The 22,413-nt window shown below is 40.4% G+C and overlaps 1 protein-coding gene across 5 annotated transcripts in view; it reads left to right on the top strand.

Annotated features, from left to right (window-relative positions):
- LOC114660226 (rho GTPase-activating protein 26-like) overlaps positions 1 to 22,413 on the top strand; it is a 254,418-nt gene that overhangs the window by 95,379 nt on the left and 136,626 nt on the right. For all 5 annotated transcript variants that reach the window (XM_028812773.2, XM_028812772.2, XM_028812771.2 and 2 more), the window contains exon 2: positions 20,358 to 20,453. In XM_028812773.2, the coding sequence (XP_028668606.1) occupies positions 20,358 to 20,453 (96 nt within the window). The remainder of the gene's footprint in view (positions 1 to 20,357; positions 20,454 to 22,413) is intronic.

Here is a 22,413-nt window from a genome sequence, read left to right on the forward strand (position 1 = left end):
ATTCATATTACTAACGGTAAACAACGGAGAACTAATGGAGTCACGATCATGGCTCCAAAACTATACAGCTCCACTAACGGAGCTACAAACACGAGCCCGCATGGACAAAAACAATAGACGTCGGCGCCTACAACGTGCATCTGAAACCGCGGAAGCAAAACTGTCTCGGCTCCAAAACTAAACAGCTCGACTGTAACGGCTGTAACGGAGCTACAAACATATCTCATACATTCATCAATGTATTTCGGGTTACCCAACGCCGGGGGTAGGCGAGCGAAGCGAGCAGGGGGTGGAGCCCCCTTGTTTAATACTATACTACAATAAGGGCAAAAGAAGCTGCAACAGGGCCTGTAGAAAATGGATGGTGAGCCTTAAATTCGGTTGAGTGCTGTTTATATATTACAACTTTAACTGGAATAATCAGTATGGAAATAGATCAATTGATGAATCTGGAATGATGTTTTTTCAACAGCTCATTGGAGTCTGGATTTGTTCAGCCTGCATGGTTTCAATTTGCTAAGTGTTTCACTTGCTAAAATTGTAAAGTTAATAAAAGGTACTACAGTCTTATGAACTTGCTGCCAGGCCTAGAGTTTTTGGAGAGCACTGCATATTTTGCTGCTAGGTCTTTGTATGTTTTATATTTTGAAAAGCCCCAATAAAACAGTCGACAGGCTGAGTGAGTTTACATTATGTCTGGCTGCTCCGGAAAGCTCTAATGCAGTTACTCTCCACTTTTGGCCAGCCTGGTGGTTCCTGGTCCATTCTTTATGACTGGCCTTTCAGTTCGGGGAATCTATCTCCACTACTGCTTTCTTTGATTTGTATTCCATCACAAACTGTGTCAGGTCAAGAAGAAAAATGGTAGTAAAATATTTTTTAATTGTTCACATTTTTGCTGTAATTCATTAATGCTGCTAATATAAACTTTAACCAATAAAGAAAACAGCAGAAAGGCATTAGCTGAGTGGAAAGGTATAATGTAATTATGCACTATATACTGTATTACCAAGTCTTGACTCCCACTCAGACTTGTTGTATTTTATATGTAATTATTGTCACATTTACATAATCATTTAGCAGATGCTTTTGTCCAAAGCAACTTACAAAAGAGGTCAACTTAATTAAGTAAACATCAGTCTGGGGATTGCCTTGAAAGCTTCTTTGCATACAATATTCTTGTTTTTTCCTTCCAGTGCAGAGAACCCCATGCTGTAGTAAATAGCTCAAGAGACAATGTGGTCCCACCTGCGGTGAGAAAAATAGTAAATAAAATACTTAATTATAGAAATTGTTAAATGTAATCTGTGAACATCAGTCCTGGATTGCTTGGTTGAAATGCTAGCCATCACACCAGCATTAGAGCCTGAGTGATACTAGATCTGTCTTGATAGATCACACAGTAGTCTGTCATCACACAAACTGTGATAATGAAGACTTCTTTCCAAAGTATTCTTTAGGTTTAAAGTGAGAAAAATTATTGGGATTAGAATACTACTACTACTTGCTTTATCCCCAAGCTGCTCCCACCTGGCTGAAAGTTGTATGTTTGAAACCCGACTAATGGTGAGAATTACCTGTAGGCCAAATTTCAGCTTTTTATTTTCTTGCAGATTTTCAGGTTGAAGTCTGTAGCTTGAAAACGTAAAGCTGTGCATAAAAACCAACCAAAAAAACAGAGCTGTGCTTTAAAGATCCGGAGATGATATATGTGTTTGTGTTCAGCTCTTTCTTAATGGCTTCCGAGTAAACTGGTTGCATTAAAAACATTGGACCTGTGCTTCTGGGGTAAATTCTTCATGTATGTGACGAGAAACGAGCCTGTTGCAGATTCAGGCACGGTGGCCTCTTCTAGCATCTTCTTCTCCTACATTCTGTCTCTGTTAATAGGGACTTTTATTCAAAGTAGCGTACTTTCTCTGTCTGCATGTAATGATTATTTTTATGTGAAACTAATATAGTAAACCACAAGCTAGCTCTGAACAATCAATTTTTCTTTGGTAACACTTTAGATACTTCAAAAATGCATCTATTACTGATTTACTCTTGTATCAAGACCTTAACAAAGACTTCTTTGGGTATTAATAACACTTACAAAGCGTTGGTGGATAGGTTATTCACCTCTGTGCAGTGTGGCATTTGATATGCTGGTAAAATTACTTATTAATATGAAGGATTCACAGGTCATACACTTACGTGTTCAATATCAAGCGACATATGGTTCACCTGTGCTACCTCTGACTGCTCCAAAGTGAAATTATTTTAGTAGGTCACATTTCAGAGATGTATAAATACTCTACTGGTGCTTTGTAAGTTTCGTTAGCACCCAAAGAAGCCATTGTGAAGGTCTTGTTACATAAGAGTAAATGAGAAATAAATGCATTTTTGCAGTACCTAAACTAAAGTGTTCCCTTTTCGTCTTATTCCATTTTGTTCTTTCTCAGTTTGAAACGCTTGTCTTTGTTAGCCATGCTTCTAAAATCTTTTCAATCAAAGGTACTTTAAAGTATCCCCCACAGAAACTGACATGGTGATTGGTGGGCAAAGAAAGTTCATCAGTGTTTTTACCTTACTTTCCAAGGGCATGCCGTAGTAGCACCAGATTGGGAATAGACAATGTAATCAGAGCTTTATCTATAAGATTTATACTCGGTTTTTGCCTTTATGGACTAATTTTGGTCTGTTCAGTTACACTTTCTTTTTTTAATTATTAAATCATTTTAATGTGCAGACTAAAGGGCAACACATTAAAATGTGCATCCAGGCGCTCAGCTTAAATTTTATTTATATAGCACAGAAGAGTGCATTTTTATGTAGTCAGGTAGTTTGCTTCATTTATCAAAGCTCACATTATTAAAGATAACAAGCGATTAAAGGACAAAAAGAACTGTCTTCCGTGGTGTGTGGGAGCAAGGTGACTAGCAGTTGGCACAACAAGCACAGTATGTGGCCTATACACTATAGACCAGTATTTCCTCTTCCATAGTTTACTTTTTTTTATGTTATTAGCTAATGTTCTGTAGATTATATGCAGCCATCCATTTTTTGAATCTGCCACTTGGAGCTAGAGTCCATCCCAGCAGTATCTGGCATAAGGCAAGAACTGGCCTTGGATAAGACGATAGTCCAGTACGGGACACACTTGTGTCCACAGGTACTCTCAATGACATCAGGCCCAATGACATCAGGCCAATTTAAAAATGCCAGTTAACTGAGTTAGTTTGCATGTCTTTGGAAATGTTGGAGGTTACTGGGCAATGCCCATGGAGACACAGGGATAACGTGGAAATGCCATGTGGGGACTACATGTTGAACTATTAAGGATTTAGTGGTAACCCGAAAAGTCCTGTTATGTGGAAACGGATTAAGGAAATGTGTAGGTTGGCTTGCACCGTGCCGGCTTTTCTCATGACCTGGTCCCATTTCTGTATATTGAATGCATGAGCAATCCTAACAAGTGCTGATTGGCGACATGAGCCATGCTCACTTCTCTATGACTGAGACTTCAATGGCAACTCCAGGTCTTCAACTCTACTACCTGCTCTTAATTAATCTAATCCACTTATGATGCCTCCTACTTCCATGAAAAACAGAAAAAACTGCAAGAAAATAAAAAGTTCACACTTTTCTTCAACAGTTAATTTCAGCAGGGCAGCGCAACAGTTAAACTGCCAACAGATTATGTACTCCTGCTACTTCACTGCTTGCTAATTTTCAATTTATTTAGAAGAAATCGACATAAAAAGCATCATGCTGGCGCATGGTATGATTACAGTGTGAGTGATGTCATACCGCTGACTTGCTCAATTCTACCAGCTTGACGTTTTATGGTTTCACGCTGCATAACTTGCTCTTTATATTCTTTTGTACTGACTGAGACCCCTTTGTTGGACTGAGCAGATCTGCCATCTTGTGATGTGCTTGCTGTGTCTTTGCAGCTTGATAGGGAATTTGTGAAATTACTGCTGACAAATAACTCACAAGTGTTTTAGATGTACATTTTAAAAGATAGCTCAATATTCACAGAGTCGCTGGCCTCCTATGACCTTAAATTGAATTGAGTGGGTTTGAGAATGTTATCTTATGTAATGTTACATTATGTTCAGATCCAGGAAAAATATACAATATTTATTGTACCCTTTGCCAACTAGTTGGAACTCTGAGATAACAGACTACAGCTAAATCACAACTGATTTCTTTTTCTGCTTGTTTGTTTTCTTATCATTATTTTCGTTTAATTTTTACATGTTTTACTTCTGAATGCTGCTTGATGTGATTGTTGAAAAGGCATTTTGGCAGTAATATTTATGTTTGCAGAAAACTTCTATGAGCAAGATAAATCAACACCAAGCAGTCTGGCCAGTGGCTGGATTCAGGGATGTTCAAATGATGGAAGGATGGATAAACAAACACTTCTTCGGTCAATAACTGGGTGGTTTTCAGTTTGTGTTCTTATTAAGTCCTCTGGCCTTCAGAATAAAAAAGGACTTCTGGTATTTAAACAAGGTACGGTGTCTTATTTGCTTTATCAATGACACATCTTCTACAAAGTGTAGTGGCACAGTGTATAGCTCTGCTGCCTTGCAGCACTAGAGGAGTGAGTTCAATTTCTTTCCCCAGTCTCTTTCCACATCCCATAGACCTGTATGTTGGGATAATTGGTGTCTATCGAGTGGCGTGTTGTGTGTGTGAGAGACTATCTGCTATTCAAGTATTACCTGTGATGGTCTGGTGTCCACTCAAGAACTTGTTACTGCATTGTAGTGTCAGGGTAGGAACTGCTTCCCCTTAATCCTGAATTGGATTAACATGAATGGATAGATGGATTGGTGGATTCATGGATGGATGGATAAAGTAAAAACGGGGTCACTGTAGCCTGTTTTTTTTTACTGACTGCAAAATTAGCAAACACAAGAAAGATGCAAGTCTGCTTTCTGTAAAAGTGCACTGAAAAATTCATTGCTACAGTGTAAGCCGTTTTCTGACATATTCCTCATAATGAGAGGTGCAAACTGGACTTAATATAGCAATATTGGTGTTAACTGAGATAAAGTTATTATTTTAACCTATTCACTAGTGTCACGTCCCAGTGATATTTCTCCTGCTGTATATTATCCCCTATGTGCAAATACCAAAGTTTTAAAGTGTATCCTGCATGCAGTGTTTGGCTGTTCAGCATGTGTGTAAAATATATCATAATGAAATAACATGAGGTCGGAAAAAATGGTGTCTGCTTTAAAGATCTCATGCTTCACAAGATCATGGTTTAATAAGTTTTCCTTCCATTTCTGCATTAGGTTGGTGTGATTTCACTATCCATCCATCCTCCCATTCATTATTGAATCGGTTCATTCTGGTTCACAGTTGCAGGGGCTGGAACTTGTCCCAGTGGCATTGGGTGCAAGGCGGGGACCTGCCATGGACAGAACACCAGTCCTACAAATGCACTGAACGGTTATCAACTAACCTAACAGGCGCAACTTTGCGATGTGGCAGGAAAATCCACACTCACTTGGGAAGTGAGACAGTGACAGGGCAGGGATTCAAGCATGGCTGGGAAGCAGCACTGCAAATCACCACACCCCAGTGCAACTCATTTAATGCCATTATCTTAAAAATGTTTTGAAAGTTGCTTAAAGACATTAAGCATGGAGGTGTTTAGGAGAGATGGCAGTGGAGTTTTTAACCAGATTGTTTAATGGAATCTTGGAAAGTGAGAGGATGCTTGTGGAGTGGAGAAGAAGTGTACTGGTGCTGATATTTAAGAATAAGGGGGATGTGCAGAACTGTAGTAACTATAGGGGGATACAATTGATGAGCCACAGCATGAAGTTATGGGAAAGTGTAGTGGAAGCTAGGTTAAGAAGTGAGGTGATGATTAGTGAGCAGCAGTATGGTTTCATGCCAAGAAAGAGCATCACCGATGTGATGTTTGATCTGAGGGTGTTGATGGAGAAGTTTAGAGAAGGCCAGAAGGAGTTGCATTGCGTCTTTGTGGACCTGGATATGAATCTACTCCCATCTCTGTCAGCTTGTCCCTAAGGAGCAGACGTTGGATGGTGTTGAAGGCGCTAGAGAAGTCCAGAAACATAATTCTTACTGCACCACTGCCTCTGTCCATGTGGGAGAGGGATCGGTGTAGCATGTACTGTAGATGATGGCATCCTCCGTTCCCACCTTCTCCTGGTAATCGAACTGCAGAGGGTTGAGGGCATGGCGGACCTGTGGCCTCAGGTGGTGAAGCAGCAGTCGCTCCATGGTCTTCATCACATGTGATGTCAGGGCGACAGGCCTGAAGTCATTTATCTCACTAGGACGTGATACCTTTGGGACTGGAGTGTTGCAAGATGTTTTCCAAAGCCTTGGGACTCTCCCCTGTTCCAGTCTCAGGTTGATGCGCTGTAGAGGATTCCCCAGCTCCAACACAGAGGCCTTCAGCAGTCGTGGCAATACTCCATCTGGACCCACTGCTTTGGTGGCACGAAGTCTCCTCAGCTCTCTGCTTACCTGGGCTGCTGTAATTGTGGGTGGGGGAAAACTCTCTCCTATGCCGGTATCAGCAGAAGGATTGGTGGAGGATGCAGTACTTGGAGGTGAGAGTGAGAGTGGGTTAGGGTGGTCAAACCTTCTAAAAAAAGTTGTTCATCAGGTTTGCTTTATCCCTGTCTCTCTCGATGGAGGCACCCCGCTTCGAGCTGCAGCCAGTGATGATCTTCATCCCATCCCACACTTCCTTCATGCTGTTATTTTCCAACTTTTGCTCCAGCTTTCTCCTGTACTGCTCCTTTGCCACCCTGAGCTGGACTCAGGGTTCCTTTTGCACGCGCTTGAACTCGTGCTGATTACCATCTTTAAAAGCCTTTTTCTTCTGGTTCAAAAGGCCCTTGATGTCACTTGTAATCCATGGCTTGTTGTTAGCATAGCAGCGTACTGTTCTTACTGGAACTACAATGTCCATACAGAAGTTGATGTAGTCAGTAGTGCAGTCAACAACCTCCTCAATCTATGTGACCCCTGCAGGATAACCCAGTCCGTAGATCCAAAGCAGTCTCTCAGAGCCTGCTCTGCCTCAGGGGACCACTTCCTGAATGAGCGTGTGGTTGTAGGTAACTCCCTCACTCTTGGTTTGTAGTGAGGCTGAAGCAGAACCAGGTTATGATCAGCTTTCCCAAGCGCAGGCAGCAGGATATGTACTAGGGAAGTGTAACAGTGGTGAGGACTGTGATAGGAGTGACGGATGCATTCAAGGTGGAGGTGGGATTACATCAGGGATCGGCTCTGAGCCCTTTGTTATTTGCAATGATGATGGACAGGTTGACAGACAGGATTAGACAGGAGTCTCCGTGGACTATGATGTTTGCTGATGACATTGTGATCTGTAGCGAGAGTATGGAGTAGGTTGAGGAGACCCTGGAGAGGTGGAGATATGCTATGGAGAAGAGAGGAATGAAGGTCAGTAGGAACAAGACAGAATACATGTATGTAAATGAAAGGGAGGTCAGAGGAATGGTGAGGACGCAGGGAGTAGAGTTGGCGAAGGTGGATGAGTTTAAATATTTGGGATCAACAGTACAGAGTAATGGGGATTGTGGAAGAGAGGTGAAGAAGAGAGTGCAAGCAGGGTGGAATGTGTGGAGAAGAGTGTCAGGAGTAATTTGTGACAGATAGGTACCAGCAAGAGTGGAAGGGAAGGTCTACAGGACGATAGTGAGACCAGCTATGTTATATGGGTTGGAGATGGCGGCACTGACCAGAAAGCAGGAGACAGAGCTGGAGCTGACAGAGTTAAAGATGGTAAGATTTGCATTGGGTGTGACGAGGATGGACAGAATTAGAAATGAGTACATTAGAGGGTCAGCTCAGGTTGGACGTTTGGGAGACAAAGTCAGAGAGGCGAGATTGTGTTGGTTTGGACATGTGCAGAGGAGAGATGCTGGGTATATTGGGAGAAGGATGCTAAGGTTAGAGCTGCCAGGTAAGAGGAAAATAGGAAGGCCTAAGAGAAGATTTATGGATGTGGTGAGAGAAGACATGCAGGTGATGAATGTGACAGAGCAAGATGCAGAAGACAGGACGATATAGAAAAAGATGATCCGCTGTGGCAACCCCTAATGGGAGCAGCCGAAAGAGGAAGAAGAAGTTGCTTAAAGACATTCAGTGTTTAAAATGAACACTTAAATTTCATTTAGGTCAATTTTCCAGCCGTGACTATGCAAAATTGCATTTTTGTTCAAACATAAATAATGACTCATAAATGTGAAAGACGTGAGATGAGTTGCTTCTCACTTTGAACAAGTGCCTAATTCATAGTGGCAGGTTCAAACATTGGCAACTGTGCAGTATTTCTCCAGGGAGACTTCACATCAATCTGTGAATACACTAATGTACAGTATATGCACTTCATTTGCACACTGTATATGTTGTGTAGTTCTGGTTCCTACATTTGCATGCTAACTTGCTCTTTGCAGCTGCAGTTGTGCACCATTTCTGCGTGCACTTTATAGCTTGTGTAGCCCTACAACTTGTACTGTACATCTTCACTTATGAGTATACTGCATGATGATGATGCACTTGTGATTCATAGAGATGTGCATGAAACCTTGAAATACAGCAAAACAGGGCCAGCTACAGAGCTACTGTTCCTGTAGAATGATTTAGTTCACTTCCTTCAGTGGTCAGTTCTTTCACACACTCCAGTAAGTGATTATACTAAAATGAATTTACACATACAGTGTGTACGCAGCTAAGTGAGTCTTACCAGCTTTGAACATGGGAAAGGAGCTATTTAAATAAAATGCATTATTATTATTATTAATCTTGGCCCTCAACCTCTCATTCTTGATGTATTGCAACACAGGAAAATGCAATGTGCTTTTGTGCATGATATATAAATGTGAAATGCAAGTGTGTATTAAGGGTGGGCCTGTGATTCGGTTTTGGCCAAACATACTATTAGAAATTGGGTATCTTTTTGGTTTCAGCAGGAAATCTCTGCTTAAAGCATGCAGAACATTTTTTGGTTTCAAAAATTTCTACCTGTACATGAAAGGATTCAAAGCCCTTGACACATTCTATGGTTTTGCTGATTTTGCTGTCATTCAATTGACCGTGTCAGAGTTATCATTATAAATTACCACATTGCTTAATAAGCAAGCTAGTCAAACGAAAGAAAAAAATCCGATCCTAAGAATGTCACCTTGGCCACTTCACTTTGGCTATCTAGGCAGATTTTAATTGAGCATTTTGTCAAAGCCGACATTCTGATTTACAGAGTATGAAAGCAGTGACCTGCAGTGAGAACTAAAGAAAAAAAATGTTCTTACTCACATTATTACATTTGCAATTACAGTATTTAACAGTTATATAGAAAGTGCCTGGGAAATCATAAATGCATAGGTCAAATTGTAAATGTCCCTGAGAGTTGGAAACTGGTAAGTAAAGTGATCTGCTCAGGGTCACAGTGAATCCCTGACCCAAACTAAACTGCAGCTTTGTGCTTTACAGTCCAGTAGCTTGTCTATTAGGCCACCCTGAGCATTCTGGGTGTTGTAGAGGCACATTTACAAATACAAAATGTAACACTAGCCTAACTGTATCTAGCTGCAATGTAGAGATCAATCAAAACAATAAAGTCGCTGTCCAGCCATGTTTAAAGACAAGTAAAATGTCAAACGATTCACGTGGACATACATAATGACACAGCATTTCTCAGCTGTTGTCAAGAAGACTCACCAATGCCTTTACTTTGTCAGGCGTCCGAGGAAAGCCCAGTTGTCTTCCTCTCCAACTATTATAGGGGCACAGTGAAGTCCATCAGCTCAGGACCACAAAGATCTATAGATTGTGGTGAAGTCAGCCTGGAATATTACTTGTTCTAATGTACAGTGGGTACGGAAAGTATTCAGACCCCCTTCAATTTTTCACTCTTTGTCATATTGCAGCCATTTGCTAAAATCATTTAAATTAATTTTTTCCCTCATTAATGTACACACAGCACCCCATATTGACAGACAAAAAAAAGAATTTTTGAAATTGTTGCAGATTTATTAAAAAAGAAAAACTGAAATATCACATGGTCCTAAGTATTCAGACCATTTGCTCAGTATTTAGTAGAAGCACCCTTTTGAGCTAATACAGCCATGAGTCTTCTTGGGAAAGATGCAACAAGTTTTTCACACCTGGATTTGGGGATCCTCTGCCATTCCTCCTTGCAGATCCTCTCCAGTTCTGTCAGGTTGGATGGTAAACGTTGGTGGACAGCCATTTTTAGGTCTCTCCAGAGATGCTCAATTGGGTTTAAGTCAGGGCTCTGGCTGGGCCATTCAAGAACAGTCACAGAGTTGTTGTGAAGCCACTCCTTCGTTATTTTAGCTGTGTGCTTAGGGTCATTGTCTTGTTGGAAGGTAAACCTTCGGCCCAGTCTGAGGTCCTTAGCACTCTGGAGAAGGTTTTTTTCAAGGTTATCCCTGTACTTGGCCGCATTCATCTTTCCCTCGATTGCAACCAGTCGTCCTGTCCCTGCAGCTGAAAAACACCCCCACAGCATGATGCTGCCACCGCCATGCTTCACTGTGGGGACTGTATTGGACAAGTGATGAGCTGTGCCTGGTTGTCTCCACATACCGCTTAGAATTAAGGCCAAAAAGTTCTATCTTGGTCTCATCAGACCAGAGAATCTTATTTCTCACCATCTCAGAGTCCTTCAGGTGTCTTTTAGCAAACTCCATGCGGGCTGTCATGTGTCTTGCACTGAAGTATGTGTGGAGACAACCAGGCACTGCTCATCACTTGTCCAATACAGTCCCCACAGTGAAGCATGGCGGTGGCAGCATCATGCTGTGGGGGTGTTTTTCAGCTGCAGGGACATGACGACTGGTTGCAATCGAGGGAAAGATGAATGCAGCCAAGTACAGGGATATCCTGGACAAAAACCTTCTCTGGAGTGCTAAGGACCTCAGACTGGGCCAAAGGTTTACCTTCCAACAAGACAATGACCCTAAGCACACAGCTAAAATAACGAAGGAGTAGCTTCACAACAACTCTGTGATTGTTCTTGAATGGCCCAGCCAGAGCCCTGACTTAAACCCAATTGAGCATCTCTGGAGAGACCTAAAAATGGCTCTCCACCAACGTTTACCATCCAACCTGACAGAACTGGAGAGGATCTGCAAGGAGGAATGGCAGAGGATCTCCAAATCCAGGTGTGAAAAACTTGTTGCATCTTTCCCAAGAAGACTCATGGCTGTATTAGCTCAAAAGGGTGCTTCTACTAAATACTGAGCAAAGGGTCTGAATACTTAGGACCATGTGATATTTCAGTTTTTCTTTTTTAATAAATCTGCAACAATTTCAAAAATTCTTTTTTTTGTCTGTCAATATGGGGTGCTGTGTGTACATTAATGAGGGAAAAAATTAATTTAAATGATTTTAGCAAATGGCTGCAATATGACAAAGAGTGAAAAATCGAAGGGGGTCTGAATACTTTCCGTACCCACTGTACGTAACATAAACACTCTGGTTAAAGGTTCATTAATTTTCGAAGCACTGGATGCAGGGACATTTTACATCCTCAGCTTGTCAGCATACTCAGAAGTCTCTTGTACTGATAACTGCATGAGCAGACCTAATGTGATGTTGTATTTAATCCAAGGTTTGTACTGTTTGTGTTGTATTTATTGTCTGTTGTTTGTACTGTATCATTGTCACTAATCTGCGGAACACAATTTTTTATTTTATTTCATTTGATATAATTCAGAATACATGTGTGTAAATGAGAGGGAGGTCAGAGGGATGGTGAGGATGCAAGGAGTAGAGTTGGCAAAGGTGGATGAATCAACAGTACAGAGTAACGGGGATTGTGGAAGAGAGGTGAAGAAGAGAGTGCAGGCAGGGTGGAATGGGTAGAGAAGAGTGTGACAGACGAGTATTAGCAAGAGTGAAAGGGAAGGTCTACAAGACGGTAGTGAGACCAGCTATGTTATATGGGTTGGAGATGGTGGCAGTGACCAGAAAGCAGGAGAAAGAGCTGGAGGTGGCAGAGTTAAAGATGCTAAGATTTGCATTGGTTGTGACAAGGATGGACAGAATTAGAAACAAGTACATTAGAGGGTCAGCTCAGGTTGGACGTTTGGGCGACAAAATCAGAGAGGCGAGATTGCGTTGGTTTGGACATATGCAGAGGAGAGGTGCTGAGTTTATGCTAAGGATAGATTTGCCAGTGAAGAGGAAAAAAGGAAGGCCTAAGAGAAGGTTTATGGATGTGGTGAGAGAAGACATGCAGGTGATGGTGTAACAGAGCGAGATGCAGAAGACAGGAAGATATGGAAAAAGATGATCTGCTGTGGCAACCCATAACAAGAGCAACCGAAAGAAGAAGAAGATTTCATTTGATATACTTTATTAATCCACGAGGGGTAATTGTCCTTTTGCATGACTTTTGAGGGTCAAATGGTAGGGTTAGCCATCGTACAGCACCCCTGGAGCAATTTTCAGGTTAAGGACCCAACAGTGTAGGATCCCTTCTGACAGTAATGGGGTTTGAACCGACAACCTTCCAGATACCAGCACAGATCCTTAGCCTCTGGGCCACCACTCAACCCAGTTAAAAATCTAATTTTACTGTTTACCTGTGACCATTAACATCAACTAAGTTACTGCACCACTTTTTTACACAATGAGGCCCATTTTGTCACGCAGTTTATGTGAAATACTTTCTATGTAATCATCCAGGCTGTTGTTTTGGCTTGGAACTTGGACGGCAGCTCAATGCCGTTTCTTTGCTCTCCTGTGGTAGGATATGCAGTTACAGAAGTTAAGGTGCCAGGTGGTAGATTTAGCTTCAGACCATTTCTTCTTTCCAAGGCCTTGCAAGGATATTTTCGTAGCATGAGTCGAGTCACTTTGTAACTAGGGAGCGGCTGTTTGGAGAGCTGTGTGCAGCTGGTGCCACTGTGCTCGGTGGCTTTTGTTGTCTGTGCAAATTTTGTGAATCACCCAGATAAGAAACTGTAGAGCTGATTTTTCATTTTTATTTTTTATCTTTGCTGTCTTAACTCTATGAGCATTAAGGAAGTTACCCTTAAAAATTACAGTAACAGTAACCTTTTTGTGAATCTTCTTAATCTAGTTCACAGCCATGCAAAGTTTGACGAGAACATGAATGCCAAATAAATCTCATTTTTATTTTTAAAAACTCAATTGTCATGAAAATCTATGAATAGTTCAAATGTTGAACTAGGATTCTGAGTTTTTTGTAAGATTTTATAAAGCATGTACAAAACATGTCAGTCATGCTTGTGCCGACTTTGTCATCAACATGGTGTACTTCTCTTCTTAATGTAACCATTTTTCAGCTCTCTGAGGCCTGGATGAACAGGTCATCCAGCTCACGCATTGAAAAGTGGGCACAGCTAGTTCAGGGCCAGGTGGACGGTGATTGGCATCACTACTCCTCGTCTTAACTCCTGACGTTTGTTTATCTTCTCTCTCTGCTGTGGGCACTTGCGCCTCCTTCTCTGTCGTCCTTGGTCATCCCTTTGCTGCCACTTTACAGTTCGTCTTAATTCAGGGTTTGGATGGGGTGTTTGAGGGGTGGTAGTGCAGGGTGTTTGTCGTGGTTTGGGTGTGTTGCCGATCCATTTTATGTTTTTATCATTTTTTTTTTATCATTAACTTGCTCTGCACTTGCTCTATTATTTTGTCTTAATTAAAATTTAACCATAAAAGTTAATGTGATGCACATTACAAACAATAACTCGTTTTTAGCATACAACCCTCCCTTTAGGGATATACGATATTATTAACCCTCAATTTTTTATGGCTACTGCTGTCAGGGTTATGTGGATCCTGTATCTATCCTGGCAGCGTTTGTGACAAACTGTGACAAGAGTGCCATTGCAGGAAACACTTGCATACCCCCAACACTGAACCAGTCTTGAGCCAAGTGTTGATCTAGCGTGCACGTCTTTGGTGAAGAGAACCTATACAAGAACTGGGGGAATGTTCAAAGGGCTCAAAGGCAACGTTTGAACCCATCAGAGACTTCAAAATGTTTGTTAATTGGGGGATTCCTTAGATATGGGGTTTTAGGTTAACTAACTGTATGGCCTAAACTGGTCCACCCTGAGTAAGTGTGAGGGTAGCCTATTATGGACTGACAACCTGTCTATTTAGGTTTCTAGTCTCATGCCTAGTTCTTCCATAATACCCCAAGTTCATAAAATTGAATTAAAAAAGTTCTGTAAATAAATAGATGGCTAGATGTTGCTTATAAAAAGTCAATTTTCATTAACCCTACCAAAACTGAACCAATTGAAAACCAGTGAAAAATTCATCTGACTTGCATTGTTATAGGTAGCCAGTACCTTTCTGAAAGCTTTGGGCCCAGAACAAGGAGCTAAACCAAGTTGGAGCACCAGGGCACACTCACACATACCACGCCAATGAAGCCACCCCAAATAACATCGCACGCATGTCCGAAAACCAATTCAAGCAATTTAAATGCTGGCAGAACATGCAGGCTCCACAGAGGTGATGGCCATGCCCCTTATGGAAAGTAAATATCACGTCAAGTGTACTAGCAGTCTTTATGCCTCAAGCGTCCTTTGATATGATTAGAATCTTTCAAATGCTTCTGGAAAAGTGGGCCATAATAGTTTTAAAGTGAAATATTTTCAGATCATTTTATTTAAGATTGTAAACGGGTTTGTAGTAATATTATGGCTGAATTGCTGAGATACATTTTGGTGTTATTATTTATTGTATGTCTGCATATTTTAAAAACCTATTATACTCTTATTTACTGTTTATGTTTATTTAAAATTAGTTTGCTCTATTTATGGTTAACCTGAGACTCCTGGTGCTTTATCAGTTATTTTTTATTTTTTTCTTATGCATGTTTTTTATTTCACACAGTCTTCCACAGGTGTTTAGTGTAGTTGCCCAAGTGCTGGATGTGACTTTTATGTCACCATCTTAAAGCTGCAGTGCCATCTTCTGTCTGTAACTTTTCACAAAGATGTCAGACTAAAAGAGAAAGCAGGAAATGAAAAAGGATGAACTCCTACAATCATTCTTTTTTAAATAAAAAATATGCACAAAATAGGTTCTAGTCATTTGAAACATACATATTAGGATGACCCAATCTGAGAGTACCCATGTTTTAAAGAACAATAGAGTGCAGTTCTGCTGGACTGTTACATGCAGTGTTGAAATTGTCTTATACAGTGAAGTCCACACATCATGGATGTGCATTTAGTAAACAGTTTTAAATGCACTATTGCATCATAATAACACATCTCGAATGTGTTATTGTAGGAGTGTGTGTATATTCTTTGTTTGTGTGTGTGTGTGCGCATATATGTACGTGTTATATACTTAAATATTTGAGTGCGTGTTTAACATACAATGCACCCGGTCCAGGAATTGTTCCTGCCTATGTGTGCTGGGATAGGCTCAGTCTTTCCACGACCCTGCCCTGGGTAAGTGTGAAATTATATGGATGCTGTTTATATATTTATGTATTAATCTTCAATGCTGGTATAGTTTTTTTTGTATTGATTTTGTGTTGCTGTCACCATTCTGAGGATAGATGCAAGTAAGAATGTCATTGTACTATGTACACATGATAATAACATTTAACTTGAGGCCTGCATGCACCATGGGCAGCACTGTTTCCTGGAGTGCAGCTTGGCTGTTTTCTCTGTTTAATGTGCATTTTCACTATGAACTCCGGGCTTCTCAGCACAGGTTGGTTGGTGACTGTAAACTAGCCCCCTGATGTCTCCCTGTGATGGACTAGTGTCCTGTCAAACACTTGACTGCATAGATATAGCCCCCTGGAGTGCAAACTTGGAAAATGCTGGTTTTTCTGAAAGATGGAAAATTGATTCATGTATTTATGTAATTAGATTTCAGTAGTGAACACTAGATGACGGCATTTTGCCTGGCCTGGACCAGACATCTAGTAGTGATGGCAAAGCATTTCTCCCATAGCAATGAAGTTTCCATTGTAGAGACAACTGTGATCGTTGATCTCAGTGCTTTACATATTACAATCACTGCTTGCCTAGGAAATCTTCTTCGGATTTATTTGCCTAAGATATGAAAGTGAATTTGTGACCTCTTTTCCACATGTTTAGAGTTAAATTTCAGAAGTGTAGATTTAAAACTACTTTGTTTTTCCACATGTGCAAATTTCAGATGTCCTGGAAAGAATCCAAAGTATGTGGCTTTTAGGGGTCAGCTATGTGGTTATTTCATGTTACTTATTAATGGAAGTGATTTTTTTAAACTAATTGCTCTTTGCTCTCTAAATGGTTTTGCTTTTCCTTACCGTTAATCTAAACATTTGAGCAGTTAAGCTGAAATATGGAAAACTCTTTCCTGAAAGATCAGGTTAGCTTCCTTTTCTTCTGTATTTCTTACTTATGGCATTGTAAGAGAAGCACAATTTACTTTTCCAGGGGACAAAGTGCAACAGAAAGTCACTGTGTCAGTTTCACAGAAAGCTTAATTTGTTTTTCCTTCTTAAAAAAATGTCTTTTTCACACTCCTTGGCACTTACTATGCTGAGAATATGCAGCATAAATATATCACATTACCACATCACTGCAGTTGAAGGGTATTAGAAAACTAATTTTGAAAACTTTCAAAGTAATTTTGAAATGCGTCACAGTTATGGTTTTGAAGTTGTTTTATGACCAAACTAATCAACAAACACTCCTTATTTGTTATTGTGCCATTCTAGTCAAAACCATCCCAATATGTTTGCTCTACAAGTCTTGAACTATAATATGATTATTTATCCAGCAAATGGAACACGAGGAGAATAAGCGACTTTGACAGGGTCACACAGGCATCCTTATTGTTTATAGGCCGACACTTGAGCCAGTAGGTCCTACCAGTGAGTTTTACTTTTTATCCTCATTGCGATTGTAACTTTACTAACTAAACACAGCCTATCTTGTAACTATAATAGTTTGCAGATTAATGTGAGGCTACAAGTCAAATAATTTGGCTTTTAACTTTGCCCCAGTACACCTCTAAAACCACGGGCCCTAGTGTCCTGACACTTGTCAGTTTCCAAGGTCAAAGTGTTACTGTTATTGCCAAATGATGATGAGGTCATTATAGTATGCTTTAACTGAGCTTTTACATGTCATTACTGAGTAGTCTGATCAATGTTGCTTGGTTCCATGGTCTGTTCTTAGTGGTGATTTAACGTTTTTCCATTTTTAGCACTCGTTTTGCTTATTTCAGGGCTGTGTGGGCACCATTAGGCCTGAAGTGGTATACAGCGCCAGATGTGGAATTCCCATACACACACATGCTTGCACTCATACTGGCCTGCATTAGAGCCACCAATCTATATAATATACATTCTGGAGGAATACCAGGGTGCCCCAAGAGAAATCCACATAGACATCAGGAGAAAATGCAATCTTCACACAGCGTACTGGCCGGGATTCAAAACTCAAGGCTCAGGTGATGTGAGACAGCCATGTCAACCATTGTGCCCTAGAGCAGTTGTAGGACTGCTGTCAGGTTGTTATGTGACTTGCTCAGGGTCACACAGTATGTATTGGCAGAGAATGAATGGAGAGTCTTGGTGTTCACTGTTCAGTACCCGTTACTTCTGATTCCCTTTAGCTGCCTATTCTGAAAGATTTTTACAGGGTCGTAAATACAGTATTTGCTGAGCCTTGGTGACTCATTTCAAGGACAGTTACATGATGCACATTTTTCTTATTTTGGCTCTTAGATGATGTCTCTAGGATAGGCTTGGCATTAATGCACCATGACAGGTTAGACAGCTGAAGACCTATAACAAATCTGTTGTAAATTCTAGATGATGTGTTTTTCTGATGTGAAGTTTCTCTGTGAAATATTAAGGTTTTGGTGAATGAAAACATAACTTGTGAAATGCCTTTCACACCCCAGTGACGCTGTACTTAGCATGGTATAGAGAGACCTGGGTTTGAATTTTGGCCTGGTTACCCTCTTTATGGCTTTTACATATTGTGTTCATCTCTCAGTGGAGTGTTCTACAGGTGGGCTGTTTCAAACATGTTCATGTTAGGTTCAATGGTGTCTTTTTTCTCCAGTTTTGAGTGTGGGCTTGTGTGAATATGCCCTGCGACTGACTGAATTGGTTTTACATGCACATGATGCTGCCGGTATAAACTCCAGACCCTTGTAACCCTCTAATTAAACAAACCCGGTGTGAAATTGGATTGGTGGATGGTTACCTCCACATGACATCTTTGAGCAGGTGCATGCTGACATACAGTATTTGTAACATTAACTTGGCTGCTTGTGGCAAAGGTGTGGCAGAGTGACACTGACACTAAATTGCATCATTTATTAAATTGAAAGCTGTGGCTAGAACTGCTGCCTCAAAGATCCATCATTCTGGGTTCTGTTCCTGTTTCTGGTCACTATCTGTGTGGATGTTAAATTTGTCGTCCTTCTCTTTTCTTTCTGGCTTTGCTTGCCACATTCAAATGACCTCCATGTGAGGCTCATTGGCAGTTCCAACTCGCCCTTTGTGAATATGAGAGTGAGGGAGGAAGATGGCTGTCTAATTGAGTGTCTGCCTTTCGGGGTCAGTTTCTGTTTTGACCCCTGTGCTTCCAGAATGTTAAGAATTGGATTGGGCACACGTGAAAAAGTTACATCTAAAACAAGATGAAAAGCACACTGGTATATTAGATAGCACTGCTGCGTCACAGCCCCAGTAGCCTGTGTTTGACTTGTTTTCCAGTCCCAGTCCATATGCAGTTTCCATGTTGTCTTGATATTGGCTGGATGGTTTCTGGATTCTTCCCACATCCTATTCATATTCTGGTAGGTTAACTGATGGCTCCATACTCGTCCGGTATGTACTGAGTATGTGAGTGTGAGTGTGTAATGCCTTGTCTTGGTTGTTTCTGGTTAGGGTACAGTGCCTTGCAACCTGGGAATTGGGGAAAAAAAAACAGAAAATAAATTTATGGACAGAAAATAAAGCCATCACAGTGTTCATTCCAAAATATCTATAGATGAAGCATGGCGAAAGCTTCCCAATTAATCTTACATACTTGTTTTGGATTTCAAGCCAAGCTGATGGCTATTGACTTACCATTTCTCCAGTCAGGAAAATGTAAAGTTCTTTCAGTTTTGTTAATTTCATTTTTAGTAAATAATTAGAGAAAATATATTGAGTAAGCTGGATGTATATGAATTGACCATTTAAAAGTTTCTGAAGTCAAATGAAATGAAGGCATAAATGACCAATATTCTTCTTTAAAGTAATCTGATGATTAAAATGGACAGAACTGAGAAATTCTTCTCTTTTGGCAAATCTATCTATCTAAATGTCAAGAAGGCAGTTGTAAGGTAAAATTATTGTTCAAAGCTGTTAAAAAAATTAATTAGAAATGCAAGAACATCAGATGTCATTTTCAATGAAACATTGTTATAAATAACTGGGAAAGCTCCTCCATTTCCCAAGCTCATGTTTATCCTGGGATTGCAGCATACAAGGCATGAACCAAATCAGGATGGGACACAAGTGCAGTTCACAGATGTATCCATGTTAGAATGACCAGTTAACCTAAGCTTTGAGTCTTTGTGGGAGGAAACTGAAATACCCAAAAAAAAAAAGCCATGAAGCAGTAGTGCAGTCTATCAGCTGTGCCACCATACCATCTGAGACATAATTCATTGCATATGTGAATATTTTTGAAAGCCGGTTTCTTATTTCCTCAGTGATAATATGAAACACTGCTTTCATATTCCAGTTTCACTTTACATTAATCACATTCTGTAATGTTGAATTCAGTTAAGTTCATTCTTACAAAGCACATTGCCACTTGTGCTGTGCACTATTCTAACTATTGAATATTTAAAGTAAAGCCAATGTTCTTTGTTTTTCCTGTGCATGCATGAATGTGCCTGATTGACGTTTATTTTTCTGATACAGAATCAGCAGAGTGGTTAATGTCCTGGGTTTAGACCCGCGCATATTATTTTTTTTGTAGAGTTTGTGCTGTCTTCCCGTCTCTAAGTTACTCGGTACTCGAGTTCTCCTTCTCAAGAATCTCAAGGATGTGTGTGTTAGGTGATGGGTAATGCTACATTCATCCAATGTGAGTGTGGGGGTCCTGCGAAACACTTGCACCCCATCCAGGAATTGTTCCCTTCTTGCACTCACTGCAGCCACATGAGGCTTTAGTCTTCAGTAACTCTTAATTGGTATAAGCAGTCTTGAGAATTTTATTTTATTTTAATACAGAATTTTAAATCTTCTGGCATTATGTCTTTATTGCTGAATTTCAGAGCCAGCTCTTAACTGTCATTTATGTCATCTCTTTTAGGTCTTTCATCAGCTGAGAGAAAGTTTGCAGAGTCTCTGAACGAATTCAAATTTCAGTGTATAGGCGATGCAGAGACCGACGATGAAATGTGTATCGGTAAGCAGTCTTCTCGGTCCAGCATTTTTGTTTTTCATGTTTGTTCTGCAGCAGAAGAGTCCAGATGTATAACTGGGTGCCTCCTTGTTGATAGTGAAAATGGCTATCTTTATCTGCCTGAGACAGGAGTGGTGCTGGCTGAGGTGATAGTGACAAGTTTGGCAATCCCTCTTGAAGCATTGCGTTCTTCATACTAGTTAGATCTGCTATTCAGCTTTAGTGCATACTGAACTAGCCTGGATGAAGAATGTTTGTGTTCATCACAGAATATTGGTAGTACTTCTATGGAGAACAATTTTTATCTTAGTGACTTAGAAGTGTTTATTCTTATCATATAATGTATGACAAATGCATATGATATCAGTAAAGCAAAATAAGTCCCCATAAAATTCAGTGTTAATTATAAACAGTGTGCTGTGTTTACAGTGACTGAGGACATACCATTGGTTGTGCGGCATAGACATCTGCACCTTGATAATGAAAGCAGTAGCATCATTATGTCTACTCTTATTCTAAACTTCATTCTAGTAAACAAAATACAAGGCATTTGTTTCTTTTAAATGGAGGAAGTACTTGCTCAATCTCCTATTTATGCTACTCTGTACTAAAAGTATTAATTTCTGTGCTAGGTTAATATCTCCGCCTTGCGCCCTGTGTTGGCTGGGATTGGCTCTAGCAGACCCCTGTGACCCTGTGTTAGGATATAGAGTGTTGGATAATGGATGGATGGATGGTTAATATCTACTTCTGTGTGTGATGGCCAATGGACTTTTGTCAAGCACAAGTCCATATTTTAAGGTTACCCGTATGTTAAAAGAATCTTAAGAAAGAGACTGCTCTAAATATGCTTTTGTTAAGCGTTGTTACTGTTTCATCGCGCACACACTCACCTATCCTAATGCCTCAATCCTCTCTATTTTGGTATGAATGCTCAGTAGGGACTTCTGCCCCTCTACTTTGCCCTCAGAAATTTTGATCTCTTGTCACCTTGAAGTGTGTTTTTTTTTGTTTTCTTTTCCACTAAGAATGTTAATTTGGCCCTCAGTCACCAGAAAAGATTTCAAAGACCTCTTTTCATTTATTTATGTATAAGTCTGAATGATCGGCACTTACTTTCAGTCAACATCTATACATCCATCTATTTTCTAACTCATTACTGGGAGCTGGTGTCTGTCCTGACAGAAATGGACATAGTGTAAATCTGGGCTGGGTACCAGTCTATCACAAGACACTCTTGTGGTGCACACGTGTTTTTTGCATGTGGAAACAAAACTGGATTAACCAGAGCAATGCCCAGACAGGCAAGCTCCATATGAACAGTGCTTGGGCAACGGATTCTGATTCGCAGTGCTGGCCACAGGCTCATTAATTAATATGTTATTTTCAACTTGCAATAATGACATGCATGTTACAAAGATATATTAATATTTTTTTAATTTATTAAACTACTTTTTATATTTTAAAACTTTAGAGTTGGCACTCCTCATCCTGGTAGTATCCACATTGGCTTCCTCCCTTTTTCCAAAGATGTTTGAATAAATTGGCCCAGTGTGAGGGGGCTTGGGTGTTCCCAGAGCTGAACTGGCTTTCATCCCAGGATAACACCCGATGTCAATGGGATAGCCTATAGCTTACTGCTATCCAGTAGTGGAATAAGCAGGTTCAAAAAAAGTAATGAATGGACGGGTCGTCAAGATTCAGAAGTGAAATATTGTGTCCAGTTAAGTTCGCTTGTTTTTATGCTTTGCAAAGATCAAATCCTAAATGCTCGTGCTCATACTAGTATGAATTCTTTTGCATTTCTTGTTGAATCCTTTTGGAATGGATCCAGATAATTTTGTAGTTACCTTCTGGTAGGATTCCTTAAAGAACAGGAAATGGAACACAGGGAGAGCTCATTTGAGATGAGAGGTTTATTCTGTCCACAGTTAGCTGAGTTAGTTAGTGGTTCACAGGCTCT

This window comes from Erpetoichthys calabaricus, chromosome 11 (genome assembly GCF_900747795.2).
Source record: "Erpetoichthys calabaricus chromosome 11, fErpCal1.3, whole genome shotgun sequence".
Classification (NCBI taxonomy): domain Eukaryota; kingdom Metazoa; phylum Chordata; class Cladistia; order Polypteriformes; family Polypteridae; genus Erpetoichthys; species Erpetoichthys calabaricus.